The sequence below is a fragment of the Trichechus manatus genome, unplaced genomic scaffold, assembly GCF_000243295.1.
Source record: "Trichechus manatus latirostris isolate Lorelei unplaced genomic scaffold, TriManLat1.0 scaffold00142, whole genome shotgun sequence".
In the NCBI taxonomy this organism is placed as follows: Eukaryota; Metazoa; Chordata; class Mammalia; order Sirenia; family Trichechidae; genus Trichechus; species Trichechus manatus.
The window spans coordinates 666,671-689,024 of record NW_004444078.1 but is presented as its reverse complement, the minus strand read 5'-3'; the positions used below and the strand labels follow the sequence as shown (position 1 = coordinate 689,024).

Below are 22,354 nucleotides of genomic sequence, written 5' to 3'. Positions count from 1 at the left end.
ATCGATTATATGAGTAAGAAAAGAGTTGAATTAAAAGTAGAAAGTGCTTAAAAGTAAATATATCTCAAAGTCACATTTTGTGTTCTAAACCCATAATCGTAATTGTTAGATTCTATATTGTGATATATTGCTATTGCTTTGCAAATTTTAATCGTTGCTTCTCACTTCTATTTTTTAATCTATTAACTAATTACAATTAAAGCAAGGCTATTTGTCATAAAAATCTGGTCAGTGTTTTCCATTTTGCACAAACTTACCTAACAACCAAGTCTTACATTATTAATAGTAAAATAAAATATTTACAGAAAATATTATGTAAGCAGCTTGTAGTTTATTTGTCACAAAGTCATTAATTTCTAATTTGCCCATAATTGGTTTGAAATAAATTAGAGAACAATTCAGGAAATACTGTCCTAGAGTCATCTCAGGACCCCTGGCACTCTTCTTTACACTCCTACATGAGCAAATTATTTCTTGATCAAAGACTGCTCATAACAGATATTCTGGGGTTTTGCCTTGATCAGATAACTGATGAAAGAAGAAGGCGAAGGGACACATTGGTCATCCATTCTTGGTTTAACCTTGTACTGAGTCAAATACCGTAAAAATGACATATTCAGATATCGTCACTTAGGTGTTACAAAGAATGAGTTCTACAGAGTTATGAAAATTTTACAATTTTAATACCTTATATAAAGTCCTACATAAATAATTCTGCAAGATTTATAAGCAAGTTATCAAAGATGGTGTCCTTTGTTTAATTCAAAATCTCTTGATAAAGGCACACAGTATAAATTAAATTATTGTGAAGTTCAGGATTGGTAAAAGTGTCTTTTGATAAACTAGTACAGGTAATCCTGACCTATGACGTATTTGAGTTATGATGAACTGCGCTTATGACCGTCCTTTTTTTTTTAATTGTATATCTTATTGTTAGTAATAGGTACTACATATAATGTTGCAGCACATAATTTGCTGATGTTATCATTCTCATGCCACCCCCAAAGACAAATAAAGATCTGATTTATAAAGATCCTGAAAATAAAAGGCAATAATAATGATAACTAAAAAAAAAAATGAAGTATTTGACTTACATGAGAACCAACTTACGACGGAGTTGTTGGAACGGAACCCCCTCATCGGTCAGGGACTAGCTGTAGTCTTTTCTAATTACGCCGTAAAAGTTGTTCCTTTTGTTCCTTACCTTCAATGCCAGGACACTCAGAGGTAATGTCTTAGATCGATTCTAGCAGCTTCTTTTAGCCTTGGTTTTTCTTTTAAATCCTTTCTATACTACCTTTTGCCTTTTTCCTTCTCCCCAACATTGTATTATGATTCAGTTCTGAACTTTTCCTCTTATTTAAATAACTTTATTTCATGTTTATCTTATGTTTATCATAGTTTTTCCAAATCCTTTGTACAGCCTCCTGTTTTCTGTGCTTTCTAAAGAGATGTCTGATAGGGTATGAGGGTTAAGTAAAGAGCAGTAAGTGCTACCTTCTGGACACAATAGATCACCTATTTAGAAGGAGTGATACAAAATTTAGGCCAAAATGAAAAGAGGAACAATGCCACTAGGAGCACTGAGGATGCTTGTGAAGTAGGTCTTTATAGCTCACAGTAGTCTGCTCCTACTTTAGAAGAGGCTTGAGCTCAAAGGAACCATGGAAATCACCTAGGCCAATGCCCTCATTTACATCTGAGAAAATGGAGGCCAGTACTGGCATGACGATAGACATACGGATCAGTGGAATAGAATGAAAGTTCAGAAATAAACCCTCACCACTACGGTCATTTGCTTTTTGACAAGGGTGCCAAGACAATTCAATGGGGGAAAGAATAGTCTTTTCAACAAATGGATATCCACATGCAAAAGATAAAAGTTATACCCCTTCCTCATTCCATATATACAAAGTAACTCAAAATTGATCAGAGACCTAAATGTATGAGCTAAAATTAAAAAATTCTTAAAAAGTATAGGTATACATTTTTGTGACCTTGGGTGAAGCGAAGCCTCCTTAGTCATTACACCAAAAGCACGTGACCAAAAAAAAAAAAAAAAAAAAATTAAAATTGGACTACATCAAAATTAAAAAAACTTTTATGTTTCAGAGAATACCATCAGGCAGTGAAAAGACAATTCATAGAATGAAGAATATATTTGCAAATAACATATCTGATAAAGGACTTGTACCTAGAATATATATATAAAATCTTACAACTGAATAATAGACAAATAACCCCATTAAAAAATAGAAAAAAAATTGAGTAGACATTTCTCCTAAGAAGATATACAAATGGTCAATAAGCACATGAAAGCAGGCTCAATATCATTAACTATCAGAAAAATGCAAGTCAAAACCACAATGACATTCAATTTTGTACCCACTAGTATGGCCACGTAATTGAAATGACAGATAATAGCAAGCAAAGACAAGAATGTGGAGAAATTGGAACCCTTATACACTGCTGGTGGGAATATAAAATGGTGCAGTAGCTTTGGAAAAAAGTTTGGCAGTTCCTCATTGGAATTAGGAACTATATATACTATGTTGTTGTTAGGTGCCTTTGAGTCAATGACCCTGCAAATCCACCCGTAGGTATATATTCAAGACAAATGAAAACATATGTCCACACAAAAACTAGTATGTGAATGCTCATAGAAGCATTATTTATCATATCCAAAACCTGGAAACAACTTCAAATGTCCATCAACTAACAAATGGATAAACAAAATGTGATGCATCCATGCAATGGAACATGCTTAAACAATCAGAAGGAAAGCAGTACTGAAAAATGCTGCAACATGGATGAACCCTGAAAACATTATTCTGTGTGAAAGAACCACACTATTGTATGATTCCATTTACGTGAAATATCCAGAATAGGCAAATATATAGGACCTAAAGTAGATTATTGGTTCCTAGGGCTTGGGAAATACAGTTGGGGGAAATGAGGAAGGACTGCTAATGGGTATGCGGTTTCTTTTGGGGGTGATCAGAATGTGCTACATTTGATTGTCTTGATGGTTGCACAATTCAGTGGATACACTAAAAAATATTGAATTGTACAATTGTACCTTAAATGGGTGAATTTTATGTAAATTATATCACAATAAATTGATTTCTATCTATCATCTCTATATATACTTTGAAGAAAACAGAGGCCAGGGGAAATGAAGTGATTCTACCCCAGGCTAGAGAACTGAGATCCTGCCTTGGGTAAAATCACTTAATTTCTCTTGGCCTCTGTTTTCTTTTGATACACACACACACACATACACACGCACACGCACAATGTTACACAAAAATGTCAGATCAGATAAGTTGATCAATGCAGGGCTTCTTTTCTTTTTAAAAAAAAATTTTTTAGGGCTGACCATTTAATGTCACTGTAACACAAATAGCTCTATTATATTTTCTGTCTCCCAGATAACAAATTTTCTAGAGAAGGGAAAACACAGTCAATTAAAAATGAACTTTATACTGAACTCAAAAGTACTATTTTTACTCCTTTTTCCGTAACTGATAATTTGATGTTATATTTAAATGTACTAAACTACCACATTTATGTAGATATTCATTTTTACTACAGAAATGTATCACTAAGTTTTGCTAATGTAATGTTAATTTTTTTATTTCATTTCTTTTTTTCCAATTGTTGTGCACTTCTCCGTGATATACATCTCTTAATATCTGCTGACTGTAAGCTCTTATGGCTCGTTGGAACCTAGCATTTCTTTTCTTACTCTAGATAATGCAATTTTGACTACAGAGAGCTTATTTTAGGTTGAATTCAGAGAACAGAGTGAACTACTACGTCAAATACTTTGAAAAGACTGCGAAGAATAAAAAAAGAGCTGTGGTAAACAATCTTTAGAATATCACCATCCCAAGTGCATCATTCTGATTTCTTATGTTTCATTAATAGCTTAGTGATGAAAGGATGAATGGACCCACTTCTGACTTATTCAACTTTGCATTAGGGGATTAGAAAAATCAGATACTCTTTTTCCATTACTTTTTTTTTTAAACTATAATAAGCATTTAGAACTTCAGCAGTATTGATTTTTCGATGGGGTGTTGCATATAATTCTATGATTTGCTCACTTATTAGATATTACATATTCTGTTTGTAGGGGAATGTGTCTAGAACAGACTGATGTGGCTGCTGAGGATAGCTTGTTGATTTGTTGTTTAGATGAACCAACACATATGATATATTACTATTTGGAAGTAAACCTCTGAAGACCAGCAACAGTTCCTACCCAATTTAAAACACCTTTCGGAGGACAGTTTCAGAAAATAAACTTTATACCTCAGAAAGTTATTTATTATAAACATGCTAGATACAGAATGGGAATACTTTCAGTACACATACTGTCTAGTCTCTTGGAGTTAACCAAGAAAAATGCCTAACACGGACGTAGAGAGGGGTTAGGCTTTGGTAAACTGTTTAGATAAATATTAGGATGGTACCCTAAAATCCATTTGTCTTGAGTAGTACTGAGAAATTTGCAAGAATAATTAGAATTTAAGCCACAGAAATTATGCTCAAATCTATTATTAATAAAAGTTGTTTATTATTCCTATCAATCACCAAACTCAGCCTCAAAGTAAAAACTTTTGAGAGAGATGGCTACACTGATGTGTAAAATATGATTGTTGTCATTAGTTGCATGGAGTCAGTTCCACCTTATGGTGACCCCATGCGTGCAGAGTAGAACTTCTCAATAGATTTTTGAAGGCTGTGACCTTTTGGAAGGCTTGTCTCTCGAGGTGCCTCAACGTGGGTTTGAAACTCTAAAGTTTTGGCTAGTAGTAGAGTGCTAAATCTTTTGCATCACCCAGGGACTCCTAAAAAAGACTCTTATTACACACACACACACACACACACACAAACACACACGTGAGAGGAAAATATATCCCCAAATCCTTATCTTGGAATGGTGGGATTGCATTTTTCTATAGTTTTGTATTCCTATTTTTTTTTCAAATTCTCTATGAGACATTGTATTGCTTTTTTCCTTTTGTTTTTAATTTTTATGTATTTTGTTGTTGTTGAGAATATACACAGCAAAACACACACCAATTCAACAGTTTCTACATGTACAATTTGTGACATTGATTATATTCTTCGAGTCATGCAACCATTTTCATCCTCCATTTCTGAGTTGTTCCTCCCCCAGTAACATAACTCACTGCCCGCTAATGTTCCTTTCTAATCTTTGGAGTTGCTGTTGTCAATTTGATCTCATATAGATAGATCTTGAAAGAGTACAATGCTCAAGGCAGACATTTTTTACTGGTAATGCTAAACTACTCTTTGGTTTTAAGGAGACTTCAGGGGATATTTTTGGTTTACAGTTTAACGATTATCTCAGGGCAGTGGTTTCAGGGTTTCATCCAGTCTCCATGGCTCCAGAAAGTCTAATTCTGAACTTGAAATTCTGTTCTACCTTTCCCCCTTTTGATCAGGATTCTTCTATAGAAGCTTTGATCAAAATGTTCAGTATTGGTAGCCGGGCACCATCCAGTTCTGGTCTCATTTCAACGGAGGCAGTTACTCATGAAGGCAATCAGTCACATATTTCATATCCTCCTCCTATCCCTGACTCTCCTCCTTCTCTGTTCCTCCAGGCAGAGACCAATTGTTGTGCCTTGGATGGCTGCTTCCAAGCTTTTAAGACCCCAGGCACTACTCAATGAACTAGGAGGTAGAACCGAAGTACTGAACAAGTTATTAGGCCAGTTAACTGGGATACCCCATGAAACCATGATCCTAAACCTCCAAATCAAGGAACCAAACCACATTGGGTGTTTGGTTGTATATAAGCAGCCTCAGCAGCTACTCTTTTTTCGTCATTATTGTAAGTATATCTATCATACAATTTTTGCCAATTCAACTTTTTACAGGTGCACAACTTATTGACAGTATTTACAATCAGCTGCGCAACTCTACCCTTACTCAATTTGATTTTTCCATCATCCCTTCTTTCCCCTCCTGCCAACCTCTGGTAAACATTAATAAACTTTGGTCTTTATACATTTGCCTTTTCTTGTCTTTTTATATAAGTGAGCTCATACAATGTTTGTCCTTTTGTAATTAACTTATTTCACTCAGTATAATGTTTTCAAGCACCACCAATATTATAGCATACATTAAGACTTCTTTTCTCCTACTGGCTGAGTAGTGTTCCACTGTATGTATGTACCACTTTTGGTGATCCATTCATCTGTTGATAGGCATTTAGGTTGTTTCCACATTTTGGCTATTGTGAATAGTGTGCAGTGAACTTTGGTGTACAAGTCTCTGTTTGAGTCTCTGCTTTCAAGTCTTTTGGGTATATACCTAGGAGTGGAATTGCTGGGTCATATGGTTATAAGATTCTTATCAGATATATGGTTTCCAAAGATGTTCTCCGGGTTGGTAGCTTGTCTTTTCACTTTTTTGGTAAAGTCTTTAGAGAAACAAAAGTTTTTAATTTTTATGAGGTTTCATTTATTTATTTTGTCTTTTTCTGTTTGTGCTTTTGTTATTATATTAGATAATCCATTGTTAAAAGCTAGGCCTGACAGCCTTGCCCCTGCATTTTCTTCTAAGAATTTTATGGTTTTACTTTGCACGTTTAGGTCCTAAGCCCATTTTGAATTTGTTTTTGTGTATGGGGTGGGACATGGATCTGGTTTCATTTTTCTGCATGTAGAAATCCAATTTTGCTAACACCATTTATTGAAGAGACTCTTTTTTTCCCATTGAATGGACTTAGCATCCTTGTCAAAAAAATCAGTTGATCATACATGTGTGGGTTTATTTCTGGACTCTTAATTCTATTCCATTGGTCTATGTGTCTATTGTTATATCAGTTTTGATACTGTAGCTATATAGTATGTTTTACAATCAGGTATTACTTTTAAAATCAGAAAAAAAGACTAACAAATTCTATTTTAATGAAACCATAATAAAAATATGTTAGATTGGGAAATAAGAGGCTTGATATTATAGTTTAAATAATAATAAAAATATGCAGCAGGACACTGCCACCAGGATAGGGATTAAAACCCCCTGGCATATGGGTCATATTTATTTGCCATTTAATTGAGTGGTTCCTTTCTCTTTTTCTATTTCTCATCTCCAAGAATATCTATTTTTTTTTAGCAAGAATAAGTATTTGCAATAAACTATCCTTTGGCACTTGGAAGAGCGTTTATAGTACGTCAACTACTGTCATGGGTACTAAGGAAAGAGGCTAAGTCCCATCTTGCTTAGCAAATGGCTTACCTTGCCAAGTTCTTCTGCCCTGCGTTTATGGTCTGCCTTTTGCATAGTCCTTTGAAATGTTGCTAAAAGTGGCACTACAGCATTAAATGAAGGGCAAGTGTTATAATGCTCAGTCTCTAAAAGCTGTGTTATATGTCTTTTTACCAAACAAAAAGCCCTGAAACCCATTAGTTATAATGTGTATATAATTCCCCTGGTTGATAATCAGGGTCCTTGTTAAGACTCAAAAACAAGCAAACTGAAATTGAAGCAGCTCAAAATATTTTGGTTTTGGTGATAATATGTCTCTTCTCTGCAACCTCAAGGCTAGTAATCTTCTTATCTAATTGGCACACATATAAATATAATAAAAATATTATTCAAAAATAGTAATAAAACACCACTACGAAAAACAAAGGAAAAATACAGTGTTGAGGGGGGAACATTAGGTGTGTATAACTATGGGAAAGAAAATACTTTAAGGGTGTCAAAGACATCTTATACCTAGTAGTGGTATATTTCAAAAATGGCATTTAAAGTCTTTGTTTTTATACTATATTTTGAAAAAAAAAAGTGAAATTCCATACCGAATATATCTAACATATATTAGATATCACACACACACATAATGTACATGTGCACTATATACAAATCAAACAATTTATGTGATTAAATGTATGATCAAACAATGAGTAGTGGTTAAGAGCATGGTCTCTGGAGTCATTCTGGCTGGGTTCAGATCCTAGCTCTACCACTTACTGTTTGGCTTTAGGCAGTTTGCTTAACTTCTCTGTGCCTCAGTTTCCTTTTTTTGTAAAATGGGGATTATTTGTGTATCTAACTTCATAAAACTGTAGTGAGAATTAAATGGCACCATAAATATAAACAATTAGGACTCTGCCTGATACATAGTAAACATCTTTTTACTTAGTAATCTAGTGAAATAGAACTTTTGAATGTTCTGTCATATTTTGAAAACTATAATGGGATTTGTATTTTTATCTCTGATGCTACATTGGGACCCTGGGTCATGGAGGATGTATTCCATGATTCTAAAGGACAGGAATTCTTGACTCAGAATATACTGGAACTGAGACCTAGAAAACTCAAGAGGAAATTGAGACAAGCTGTGAGTGAGCACTAAAAGCTAAGGCAATATCCTATTATCCGGGTCAGTCTACAATGAGATTTTAGAAAGCAAGCAATGAAAACAGTTAAGTCAGTGGTGAAAACACCACCTGTACTAAGTTTTGTCTCCTTTGTTCTGCCTTCATATAGTATTTCATTGTTTTATATAAAAAGGAAGTTACATGATTTTATAGTGTAGAACCTAAATAAAAATTGTAAAAACATAAAAAAAAATGTTAATATTTAGAATCCTTTATTTCTGTATTTCTTGGTGCTCTACACCAGATCTTGGCCTGTATTTGCTGTATCCTAATTAAGTTACATTAATCACTGTGTGATAGCTAGCAGAATTGAAGCATAGTTACTGAGAAAAGCTCAGAAGGCTCTCTAGAACTTATTTGAAAACTCAATTCCTTCAAAGTAGCATTATGGATGACCAGGGGTAGGCCTCTGTTATAAAGATGGTGGCATATTTTCAAATTTCACTTTTATCTTTCATAAATTATAGCTCTAGTGTTTGGAGGGTGGGTTAGATTTTCTTTTGGAATTGCCTGTTCCTCATATAAATGTCACTGTTATTAATTTATCTTTCTGTGTAACACTTAAAGCTTCTGGCTTCAGTTTGCATATTTGACTATTTACTGGCAGCCATTGCATAGGGATGTGTGGGTCAAGTGATAGGGTGTCTGTTAGCACAGGGCATTGTTTAATACCCTGTACAGATCACAGCACAGGTCATGTTACAAACACTAGTTCTAAATAACCATAATTGCAATTCTAAATTTAAATTATTTCACTGTGTGAAATTAGAAAAATACAAGGTGTTTTTTTTTCTTCTTCTTGATTAAGACAGGTGGAGAAATACATAAAAGAAAAAAATTCAATTCAAGAAGAAATTAAAGTTAAATTCAAACTTTTACATGTGGACATACATTTGCTAAAAAGTATCAGCATTTTCCCCCCTGAAGTATGGGAGTAGAAAGAGGTGTCATTCCCTAAGTCAAAGTGTCTATCTTCCTCTTTCCTGGAAGAATTTTCTGGGCAAATGGAAGCATCAAAAGGAAGCAAAAAAGTCTTCACTCTTCAGTCCTCACCCATCTACACAAACAGAAAGTGCTATGGCAGTTTCAGAGATGCCAGTCATTGTCGTCAGGGTGGAGGATAAGAGGCAATTTGAGGGGGGCAGTACCCCAACTGCAGAAAACTTGGAACTGAAAGAGTCTCCGCATACAGCCATAAATACATCCAACAAAAACAACTTGGGTTTCTAAAACCAGACCTAAGTTCTGTTTTGTTTTGTTTTTCCTCGTTGTCTCCATGGGTAAACTCATGTTAGGAGGCAGTTCTGCTTTTGGTTACCACATTTACAGTTCTGAGGCCATAGAGTAAAGGGAATCAATAAAAGGGAAACACACTGGGGAAGACTGAATGAACTTTTAGTTCACTAAAATTTTGTGACTAATCAGCATCTTCTTCTTTGATTATACCAATACAACCCTAATCAATCTTCTTTTAGTAGGAAACTTTCCACTTGCAACAGTCTTTTTGTTCAACTGTCAACCAGTAGTAGTTTTAAAAGAAATCATTTTCTGTATTTTCCTCAGAGGTGTCTTAATTTTCCCTATTAAACTGAAAACCTAAGCATACTAAAGTCAGCAGGACCTAATGTCTAATGTACTTATATGTGTGTGAAATCTAGGGCCAAGGATCATCCATGGCTATTGCCCCACTTCAAATATTCATGAGTCTCCACAGTCCAAAATGCATTAAAGATGGGAATGATGCCAGCAACACACAGTCTTCCTAGTGACAAGAAGCCTTCTCAGATCAAAGGAGCAAGATGTTAAAGACTTCAAACTAAACCATCTTTGTAAGAGACACTCACAAAAGGAATGCCAAATCCCACACCCTGTTTCAGTTATGGAACATCAATGAAATGAAGAAAAAATAGATGCACATTCACTCTCTCTTCTGACTCATTTGATTGCAACTACTTTGCTTTTTTCCCCTTCTTACCACTGCAGTCAAACATAAGAATGTTATACACTAAAATCGGAAAACATTATGAATGCTTTCAAAAACAAAATGAAAGACTACTGGGAAATTAATAGCATTTAAGCCAATATGATTTTGCTAATGGAGTCTGAACCGCATGTAGAGAATAGTACAAAAATAGTACAAAATAGAAAACAGCTAAAATAGGATTAAGAAGCTATAAAGCATATGTATGAAGCAAACATGGAAAATGATTTAAGTTATCCCTTTATGTCATTTGTCACCCAGCCACGTCTGCTCTTACACCTGTGCTCCCTTCCTTGATCTATTCTGACATCCTGGAAATGTTAGCCATGCAGCCAATTGCATACTTGGTTTTTACTATGAACAGACCCAGCTATCAACTTAATTTTTCTTACATTAAATCAAGAATCAATCCCAGGATTCTGAACTACTTCTGACTGACAAGATCAATAGGAAGTTCTAGGCTAATTACCTCTTAGGAATAGTTTCCAGTATAAAGAGCTACTACTGACCTACTTTGGACTTACTGAGATAATTTATCAGGTAAGATAATTAAAGGAACATGAAGCCATTTCTAAAACAAACTATTTGAAATATTTGTTTAAACCATAAGTTGGTATTCCTAGTGACACGAGAGGTGGCTTTATTATAAATTATATTTGGAAGGATGTATTTGAGAGTTTCTTTGATGTATAAATGTATTAGTTTTGACCCTTTTAAGTCTAGACATAAAGAGAAACAATCTTTTAAGCTCTTCTTTTCTCCTTCTCTTAACCTCTTCCCTATAAACAGGCATACAAATCCCTTTCCACAGGTGTTTCTATTATTTCTGAAGTCCTTCCTAAATACAAGGATGCCTTCAATATGAGAGTGGATGTAACTGTAGTGTGGACCACCTATCATGCTGATTTTTAACTGTCTCTTTGTAAGGTTTAATCCTTTCCTACTTTTAGGTAAATATCTGTAACTGAAAAATATTTTGTAGCAGTGGTCTTTCTTTCTTATTGAGAAAACCTAACCATATTCTGATTTCCACAATCTTGATGGTTCTCCATAGGAAGAAAAAAAAAGACAAGGAAAAAACCTCTAAATGAAATCATAGAAAATAAGGGAGGGTGTTATATTAGCCTACAAGCCATCTGTTTTCTTAAAATAAAAGCATTAAAATGTTATGTGACGATTATCATGATTTATCAATGCCATCCTATAATTATTGTTTCTCTCCTTATCCCACTTGCCTTCTCTCTCTCCCTTTTATTTTTTCTTCTCCATGTGACTTGCTTCTTAACTAAAAACCTCATCTAATTATGAAAGCAGGATCAGTTGAACTGTGTACAGGCTTTTAAATTCTAACAGAGCTTTGTCTTCATCTTAGAAGTATCTGAGCATCTTTGAGTAAGTTACTTACTTAGCCCTTGAGGTAAAATGTAAAATATTAATTTCTTAGGTCACAGTTAAAGAAAATCAGTATCGCAGATACAATAATAACATTATTTCTTGGTGGTGTTTATTCACATCTTTTTATTACTTCATAACACAGCCCTGAGAAAATTTTTATGCCTATAACTGTGGTTTAGTTCATGTCAAAGGAGACAAACAAAGAAAACAAAACACTGAGTTGTGCTCTTTGTATCATACAGCATATGCAGTGTTTTATGTTTTTGAGAGGACCTGGTCATGGTTTCATCCAAAATCAATACTGCATCAAAGCTCCCCTGATTCAGTGAATGTTCTGTTGACTAGCACTGGAGTCAGACCACTCCCCTATTGCTTCCTATCTTATTTTATGGCCTCTTTGATTCCATGCCTATTTAATTTCATTTATTGCTTTATTCTTGTGTCCTTCAGCTGTTTCCAATTTGCCCTTCATGGTCATAACTAACTACAATATGTTAACATACAAAGGTATTTATGTAAATAAAAATCAATACGCTTTTCATTTTAGCACCATTCCTTATTGCTTACATTGGACATTTTAAGTACATTTTATTTAATTGCTAACAACTTTTCATTCTTGCCTGGGAAGTATAACGATCTTCTTGGCTCCCTGCCCCTGCATCCCTCTAATCTTCACAGCTATGGCCACTTAGCCCCCATCTGGAGGTTCAGCCTTATTCCACATTTTGGAACTAATCTTGTCTCTAGGCTGGGGGCGTACAAGAAATCTTAGCCAAAAGCTAACTGATTCAGCATCCAGTTAGCTTTGCTGCTGGTTTCATTCTGACCTTGTAATTTATTTCCAAGATTCAGGCACTTATCCCAGGCCCCTGTAACCACGGTTTGTACACCAGTTCCAGTAAGTGGTTATCTATCTAGTCTTTTCCTTTTTAGTCCCTAATTTGTTTTCCTGATTGATACCCAATTCTTCCATGACTGAGGTCTTGACTTGTCCATCCCCTTGGTCCCCTTTAGAAGGAACTACTTCTGGACCCCAGTTTTCATGGCTGGACCATAGAGCCTACTGATGAATCGTTCTGGTGCCATCAACCTTGCCCATATCTCCTTGGACACCTACCTTCACACTTTACACTTGTTTTTATCTAGACTACCAGGAGTGATACTCTGCTTGGCTGGACAATTTCCCAGTGCCTGCTGCAGGTATCTCCCCAGTCACCAGCTCTAACCCTGCAGGTCTTGAGAGTCACTGGATCTAAGCTGCCTGCAATCTGGCCATCTCACTATTCCAGGTACGACAGGAAAGAAATATTATTTTAATTGTATCTTCAGTTGAATTGTTATGCTAACTCCCTCTAGTTACTTTCACCTCTAGTTATTTTTTTCTCTGCCGTGCCAGTTAAACACTTCAAAACTCAGTTTCCTCATTCTAAAGTGAAATAATGGTATCTACATTATAATTTGAAGATTGAGGAGAGAAAAAATGTACATAAAGGGTCAAGCACATAGTAAGCAACCCATAATTTTTATCTGCTGTTGTGATCTTATTTGTTAAATCTTTGTACTTGGTAAGTGCAACTATGTAACTTAAAGATGATGGTTAAAGAGAAGAGAACTCAGGGGAATGAAAATGCCTAAAATAAAATTTGAAAAAAAAAAGAAATTGAGGGATCCATGTGAATTTTTTTTAAGTAAAATAACTGACAGCAAGATAACTAACAGCTTGAAAAATGGTGCTAACTTATAGACAGAGTCACTAGCACACATTGAAAACAAGAAATTGAAAGGGTACATTTCAGTGTGCCTAATATGCAATGTCTGTGACTACTCAGTTTGCACAGGTGGTGCAAATAGTTTACGTGCTCGGCTGCCAACTGAAAGGTGGGAGGTTCGAGTTCACTCAGAAGTGTCTTGAAAGACAGAAAGGCCTGGCAATCTACTTCCCCCAAATCAGCCACTGAAAACTCTATGGAGCACAGTTCTACTCTGACACACAAGGAGTCGCTTTAAGAAAGATTCTGGTAATATAATTTTTCTCTCCATCTCTTACATTAACTGTATTTGCGAGTCTTGGTGATATCTTAGTATACCTTGTCAAGGGATGCCCTGGGGAGTTCCTGGCAGGCCCACGCCTTAGTGGAGCTCCAGAAATTCCTTATTGCTCTCATATTCTTATTTTTTTCCCTCTTGGGAAATGGAGAATAAAAATGTGCTAACAATGTCTTATTTTAGAGAAGGACTGATGAAGTAAAAAGAAAGTAGTCATTGTCATTTTTTGTTTAAAATAATAAAAATAGCATATTACCAGACATCCTCGGCATCTTCATCACATTCTGCACCAAATTGGCAAATATCACAGGTGGATGTCTCCTTTTGGCTGGTTTCTCCTGACCCTTCATGGACTGTAGGACAGAGGAAAAGCAAATACAAGGGATTCAGGTAAGTCTGCATAATACCAACAACACTAAGATTATTCTGTACTAAAGCTGCTACTTTTCCAATGGACCTGTTTGTTATCGGGTCTTAATAAGAACTTCATATTCAACTCTTTTCTTCTTAAAATTTAAGGTCAACCCTAACAATAATATGCCAACCATTTGTGTGTATTCTGCAAGCAAAACAAAACAATTAGAGAGACTACTGAATTGATTAAAATTGCTTGCCTAATAAATAGACCATATGAAAGCTATTTAATTAAAAGGGATTTAAATGGTTACATGTCTAAAGGAAAAATATAACAAAAACTTTATAAAAAATACTTAGTATTTTCTTACTCCTAGATTATAGATTTTTCTCATTCAAAGGTTTTCATGTATCATTTAAAAATTTAGATGGATGGCCTTGAATTATTAGATATGCTCTCTATTTTCCTTAAAATATTCAGTAGCTATAAGAAAAATGTTAATTACTAGTTTTTCGAAAACAACTTTTAGTGGTTTTGTACTGTAATTTCTTGAATTTCACTGCCACATAATTTGAATGCATGTAAATATCTCACAGAGCCAATCACAGAGGCTTCTGGTGAAAGGGTTATGAGTATATATTGTATTATAAAATGTATCTATTCAGTCTCTGATGATGATTATTGATATTATTGCTTCTTTTTTTTTTAAGTTACAGGTAGCAAAAATAGGCACTATGTAACCTAATTATAAAACTAACCTTGTAAAATCAGGACTTAATAGTGTAAATCCAGGAAAAATTCTAATATTTTGAATGCAAGGAATGAAAATCTGAGCAACACTTTGGAGGTGATAGATTACTATTTACCTAATGAAAAATATGTAGTTGAAGGCAAAAATAGTTTTACCTGAAAATGAAAAATTGCAACAACCTAACTACTGCATAGATAATCTTATTCCATGAGTAGACCATATATTTAAAAACAGATATTTCAGTCAAGAGGATCTTCTAAAAGTACACTTTCGCAAAAGGTTAAGTATTTTCAATAGAAAAGGAGCATAAGCAATTAAGTATGATATTAGCTCTAGTTTTTATGAATCCTTATTAAGATAACACTTTTAATAAAGACATAATTTATTAATACACACCCTTAACTTATGAAATCCAACTTAATTATTTTGTTTTTATATGATATTTTCTCATCATTTCTTCTTTGTCTGTTAACAAGAGTTTTTAGTATTTATAATAGCAAAGGTATGCATTCCTTGATTTCCTTTTATTTACTGCTGTGCAGATGAGTGATTTGATTTTTTAAAAAAGAACAAAATGACATCTCATCCAGAGTTTTCTGCTTTACAATTCTTCCAGGAAAGGTAGACAGATTGATTTTTTTCTAAAACATCCATTTTCTTCTGCACTTGATAATTTGCACTTTCATTTAAAAAAAAACAACTTTATGAATTATGCATATCAACCTCAATTGCAAATGTATTGATGGTATAGTTTTAGATTTGGAAGTCTAAAAAAACAGTTGCTGCTCTCTGAAAAAAAGGAATTTTAGGCTCTGATAAAATAGACAGCACTTATCTTATAGTCTACTCTATTACTTTAATACAGGCAAGACCATTACAGTGGACCAAGGGGATAAGAGGGAAACTGGGCTTTCACCTCAGGGGAGACTGAACAGCTGAGGTCGGTCTCTTTATTACTTTCTTATTATTAATGCAACACAGAAGCTGCTAATGGGAGAGAGCCTTTTAGTGTTAGTAAGATTAACAACTTCCAGACTAAAACTTCCCATCACTCAGGAAACGTACTAACGCAATGGGCAGGTCCTTAATGAACAGTGATAGCCACCTAGGGGCAGCTCCATTTTCTTCTGCACTGGAAATCCTAGGTTAGGGATCTACTGGAAGTAATCCAGGGGATGGCTTGTGCTAACGCAGCAGAACTAATAATAATATTCCTACCGGAAGTCGCATTGTATTTCTATAAAAGGACAGTTATTGGTAGAATCTAGATGTTTGGAAATTCTCCTGTAAGGAGAAATAAAGTCAAAAGTAGCAGCAGTAATACTCCCATGGATAAATAGTCTGGGAATAAAATGCCTTTATATGGATTCATCTGCAGTGAAATGTAACATATTTTTGTATCTTCTGAAGCAAAGTTTGTGCCTTTGTAAAAACAAAAACAAATAATCAACAGTGCACAACAGTTATTTAACTTCTTTAGACCAAACACCAAAAAAACCAAACCCGTTGCCATCAAGTCGATTCTGACTCTCATGGCTATCCCATGTGTTGCAAAGTACAACTGCCCCATAGGGTTTTCATGGCTGTGACCTTTTGGAAGCAGATCTCCAGGCCTTTCTTCCAGGCACCTCTGGGTAGGTTCTGACTGCCACTTTTTGGTTAATAGCCTAGTGCTTAACCATCTGCATCACCCACGTTGGACTTTGAAGTTTAGAAGCTCTGAAAGATTTTGTTTGTTCATTTATTTATTTGTTTAACATAAATGCTCTGGTATATCCTTGGAAATACTGAATTAGTAGGTTTAGTTTGGAACTTAGATTTGTATGTTCTAAAAAAATGTAGACCATCCTTGAGTGGGATTCTGCCTTAAACACTTCTAAGAAGACTTCTTCCTCTGTCCCAAGCATCCTCCTCATGCCTTATCCAGCACAAGGCTTCTTACACTGGAAAGTGCTCATAAAACATCCAGAAGTTTTGTTAAAATCAGATTCTGATTTAGTAGGTGTGCTATGTGGACTGAGGTTCTGCATTTCTTACAAGCCCCCAGATGCTGCTGCTGCTGCTGGTTCACAGACCACATTTTGAGTAGGAGGGATAACACCATGTTTTTCAAACCACAATTCACAACCTATTAGTGGGTAGGGAAATTTAGTTACTGGCTCACAACCAGCATTTTTTGTAAACATGAAGCAGAATATACTAGAACAGAAAACACGAAAGTGCATATTACTTAGCAAGTCTAGATTTTATTTTATAACATTGTTTTAAGGAGCCCTGGTGGCATAGTGGTTAAGAGCTTGGCTATTAACCAAGAGGTCAGCAGTTCAAATCCACCAGCTGCTCCTTGGAAACCCTATGGGGCAGTTCTACTCCATCCTACAGGGCCACTATGAGTCAGAATTGACTGGATGGCAATGGATTTGGTTTTCCCCATAGATATATGACTTGCAGTCCTATGATATCATACTTGGCCTTGTGACTTGCTTTTGCCATTGAAATGTGAGTGGAAGTGAGAGAATTCTGTATAGAAGGAATACAAAAGTCATCACGTGGATTTTTACTTTCTTTCTCTTTCCCTCTGTGTAGAAAAGCCATGTTCCAGAATAGGGGTTGTTCCTGAAACCAGTCTTTGGAAGAGAAAATATATAGGTAGAGCCACAGTTGACTGCAGCCATTGGAGCAAGAAGTATGCTGTTGATGCTGTAAGACTTTGAGACGTTGAGGTCATTTGTAACTGTAGCTTTACCTGGTGAAAGCTGACTAATAAAACATGGATTAATGTTATTAATAAATTCTGAAGGAACACATATTTTCACATTACTTTCCACACTGCAGATATTGGTTGTATTACTTATTTATGCAACCTTAGGTATGCTTTTAATTTTATCTAAATGTGCCTTTAAATTTTTTATTTTCTTTTTACATTAGGCTGTATCAACAAAAAGAATAAGATTTTCGAACTTAAAATATGATCCATGGACACTGGTTCTACATATATTTAAATTATTACAAAGGTACAAAAAATTTTTTGAATAAAACTTTCATACAAATTTTATACTAACCCTAACCTGAATTTTCTCAAAATTTAGACTGCATTTTCTCTCTCTACTTTAGAGTAAAAACTAATCAAGTAGTGTTTTTTTTTTTTTTTTTTAAGTAGGCATAATGAGAAAGCAATTCTTGGTAGCCTTTAGTTTATTTTCAATTTGTTTACACATATAAAGAATTGATCAATGATAACATTTAATGTATCTATTTAACTAAAATAATTTTATTTATCAAATTATAAACATTTTTTTTTTCTGAATAAGTTGCATAAATTACTATCTCTTTATCATCAAAAACTGAACTGTGAATTTACCTTCCAATGAAGGACAAATTTCACTTACAAAATTGAAAGATTTTTTTTAAATCAAAACTCTGTTCTGTTCTTTAATTTGCACAACTTGTCTATTTTCACTCTTGTATGCCAGTTTTACTTCTTATATACCTGTCCCATATGCAAGTTAAGTTGGATTTACATGATAGAAGCTGTTGACGGTTCAGAGGCCTAGACAGTTTTAAGCGATTGTTTTTGAGTGGTATTCATGTTCTCTTTTACATTCATGACTTTTTCCTAGAAATCTCAGTATAATTTTAAAGACAAATAGGAACAAGAAAACACTTTCCTCTTTTTCATATCATAATGTGGGGATATTTTTCATATGAATAATAATTATACTGCTACATCATATTATTGAGATGCTAAAATAGTACAAGTGGTATTTTGGTCTGATATTTATAAAGCTAATACAGATGAATACTGTATACGTATCAGTGTCATAATGCAGTAATATGGGCTCAGATTTTAGAGAGGAAATCCATTATCTTTGCTTCCTTTTAATTAAAAGAAGTACAACTCAAATGATAATTTTCAATTTTTAATTGATTTAAATACCAACAACTAAAGAAAGACTGAAATTACATTTATACATAATGGTTTAAGATTCCAAAAACTACTTGAAAAGCCTAAGAACCAAGTTGATGACTGAGTAAATGTAATTTCATATTAAACACTTCAAAAAAAGAGATGATTATAGAAAATTTAATTTTTTATAATTAAGCTCGTTTGCTAGAGCTTGACAAAGCTTCTTTAGAAATCACATATAATTTATCTTTTGTACAACAACTAAAAATAATTTAGAAGATGAATACTAAGCTACTGTGTTAAGGCACAATTCTATTGTCACCATTTAAGCCTGATTTCACTCATTTCTGAGTTAGAACTGAAGATGCTCAGGCGATTGAAAAAAGAAAAGAGGAAGGGAGAAAAAAGGCTTATTTACTTTGATACCATGCATAGCCGAATTCATCTATAACAAGTTACTATGCCAGACTTCATGAAACTTAATATTATATCAATTACATGATAATTATAACCAAACACTTTTATTATTCTCAGTATAACTAATCTGAACCATTTTCTTATTGAATGACTAAAAGATGGAAACAAAATTTTTATTGGTAAATTATAAACAATGGTTTGGGCTAAATGAGCTCTTTATGGCATGGGTGGTACCAAAGCTGAAGTGAAGGAGATTGAGAAAGATTGGGGATTAGTAAGTGGAAATTTTGCACAGATTTGCTGATGAGGGAGCATAGAATGAGGCATTCACTGGAGAAGGATGTAGAGTTAAGAGGGTTTTTTTCTGGATGGTAGTTCTTAGGCATCATTGTAAGGAGAGGGAATGATCAAGGAGAGAGGAAAAAGTTGATGCAGGAAAGAAAAGGAATACTGATGGAAGCAAGATCCTTGAGAAGCTAAGGGGTTTAGACACAGTGTAGTGTTTGATCTTAAATGGTAGTGGAAATAGGTCTTCTATTGTAGCAGGAGGAATGTCAGATTGTGTATGGATGCAAGTGCAATGAGGAGATACTGGTGAGGTGAAGATGGAGTGGATCTTCTCTGACTGTATTGATTTCATCCATTGCATTTATATATAAGAGGGAGAACTTCACCTGAGAGAATGTGATAAGGAGAGAGGAGAAGGTGGGAAATACTGTAGGAAAGTGAATATGAATAAAGAAAGACCAAAGTCTTTCTAGGTTTCTCTTAAACTCATTTGTTGCTTGCCAAATTTGTACTTATTTCTTCTTATTAGTAACTCTCTGGTTAACAAAGGTATATGTTTATTAACTTGCACTTCTTTATGTCTTTAGTACTATGGCATGTGGTGCTGAGATCTTAAAGGCATTTTGAGACGTAGAAAGTTTCACTTGCATCATCAGATAAAGTCTAAATTGCGGGTAGAGTGACGTTTAACCTCCATAATGTTTGCTTTGGTAGAGGAGTTTCCTAATCTGGTAGCAACTTACTTGTCAAATTTATTTCCTAAACATTTTCCCATTACATTGCTATCATCACTGTACTAGTTCAGATCTTTAAGATACCATGCCTAAATTTACAGTAACCTTCTAACTAGCTGGTCTCTGTACTTGCAGACTTGCCCCTCTTATATACATCTCTCACGTACCTTGCTGAAAATACAAATTTGAGCATGCCACTTGAAATTATAAATGGCATGAAATAATCTAAAAACAGTTACATGTTAGACAAAAATCAGGTCTAAATGTTAGGAGAGGTGGATTTAGGTTGTCCAGATTCTTCTCTGATCCGGCCCTACTTAGCTCACAGACTATGGTAAAGATTAAACAGGATGATGTGTGAAAGTGCTTCACACCTTCTAAATTGCTCTGCCACCCTTCAGTGTTATCATTAAGAAAGTGTTAAAGGTGAAGTAAAGTCATTCTCTTATTTCAAATAAGAAGGTCCTTTGGAAGGAATCCAAGGCTGAGTATTACAAATGTGGATTTTTGACCCCATGAGTGACCTTGTAATAATACTGATTTGTAGAATGGGAATGAAAATCACATACACACACACACACAAAAAAAAAAAAAAAAAGAGAAATTTTTTAAAAAATTGAGGAACTTATAGAGGAAGTCTTGCACCCAAAACATCTTCATTTCATTTCTTATATTAGGGGTAAAAGGATTGAGGGAAGGAAGAGCAGGTAGAAGTAGATGTCTCTGGTGGAAATCCTCAGAAACTGTCCATAGCTCTCAGCTCTTTGTTCTAGTACACTAGACCCTGGAACAAAGAAAGCATTAAAGAGATATTTTCTCTCTTTTCTTATTGATGAAGGTAAGAATTTAACTAAGATTTTATTTTTTTTCTTGCCTGCTATGGACGAGACAGGCTGTTAGTTTTTACTGAAAGCCTGAATAACATATTCCATCTAAGTCTGACTTTCAAGTCCAAGTGAGATTAAAAAGATGAAATTTATAAAGATCAAGACTTAGTTAAAGAGATAACTTATTGGTATAAATGGGCCAATGAAATAAAAGAGCAGCAGTAATGCTCTTGAGGCAAATTTTAAGAGGCCACAGCATTTCATAAAATTGATGGATTATAGCAATAATTTTTATGAATTGTCTGTACTATTTTCCAGTCTTGTTTTGCTGTTTAAGCCCCCCCGTCCCCCCATCCTCTCCCCCCAGGTTTTTGGAATCACAACGAGTATTACAATAGGAAGAATGTCAGGGCCAGAATTTAGTGCTTTTGGGTAGTTTCAGTCCTATACCAGACCTAGCAATAGTTGAGCTACACACCTCCCTCTGGCCCTGCATGCCCCATATTGGGAGACCCTGTTACATCTCTACAATTTCCCTCCCACCTATTGGCTCTATTTAGTAGAGTTTCAGTCCTCTTGTGATTCCCTTTTTCCAGTTTACAACTGTTCCTCAAGCTCTGGTCTCAAATCCATAATTTATTGTCTACTTCCCAGGACTACTGAGCACCTCTTGTGATGCTGCATCTTAGAAATGGCCCCCACTTGAAGCCAAGTATGAAGTCCCTGGGTGGCGAAACAATTTACGCATTCAGCTGTTAACTGTAAGGTTGGAGATTTGAGTCCACAAAGAGGTGCCTCAGAAGAAAAGCCTGGAGATCTACTTCCAAAAAATCAGCCACTGAAATCCCAACGTACGGTTCTACTCCAATACATATGGGGTCGCCATGAGTCAAGTCAACTGGAGGGCAATCTTTTTCTTTTTTTAGCAGCCAACTAATGCAGATTACAGTATCCTGAGTTTCCCAGACAAAGTACTTTCACATCCATTATCTCAAATCAACAGACAGACAAAAGGAAACAAGGAAAAAATGTATTCTCAAAAGTATGAGCATCGAAAGCTCAAAATTATTTGGTTCAAGGTGTGAAAGAAGACGTTATGAACATCTTTCACAAAATAGGAAGGGAACAAAAAACAAACAAAAAAAACCCACAAACCAAATCACCCACAAAATGGTCTAAGAAAGTTGAAGTCTAGAACAGGTTAGAAATTAACTTCAAATCAGT

The 22,354-nt window shown here is 34.8% G+C and overlaps 1 protein-coding gene across 3 annotated transcripts in view; it reads right to left on the bottom strand.

The window, feature by feature from the left end:
* Positions 1-22,354, bottom strand: part of TMEFF2 (transmembrane protein with EGF like and two follistatin like domains 2) — a 274,215-nt gene that overhangs the window by 112,495 nt on the left and 139,366 nt on the right. For all 3 annotated transcript variants that reach the window (XM_004385575.3, XM_004385573.3, XM_004385574.3), the window contains exon 5: positions 14,108-14,204. In XM_004385575.3, the coding sequence (XP_004385632.1) occupies positions 14,108-14,204 (97 nt within the window). The remainder of the gene's footprint in view (positions 1-14,107; positions 14,205-22,354) is intronic.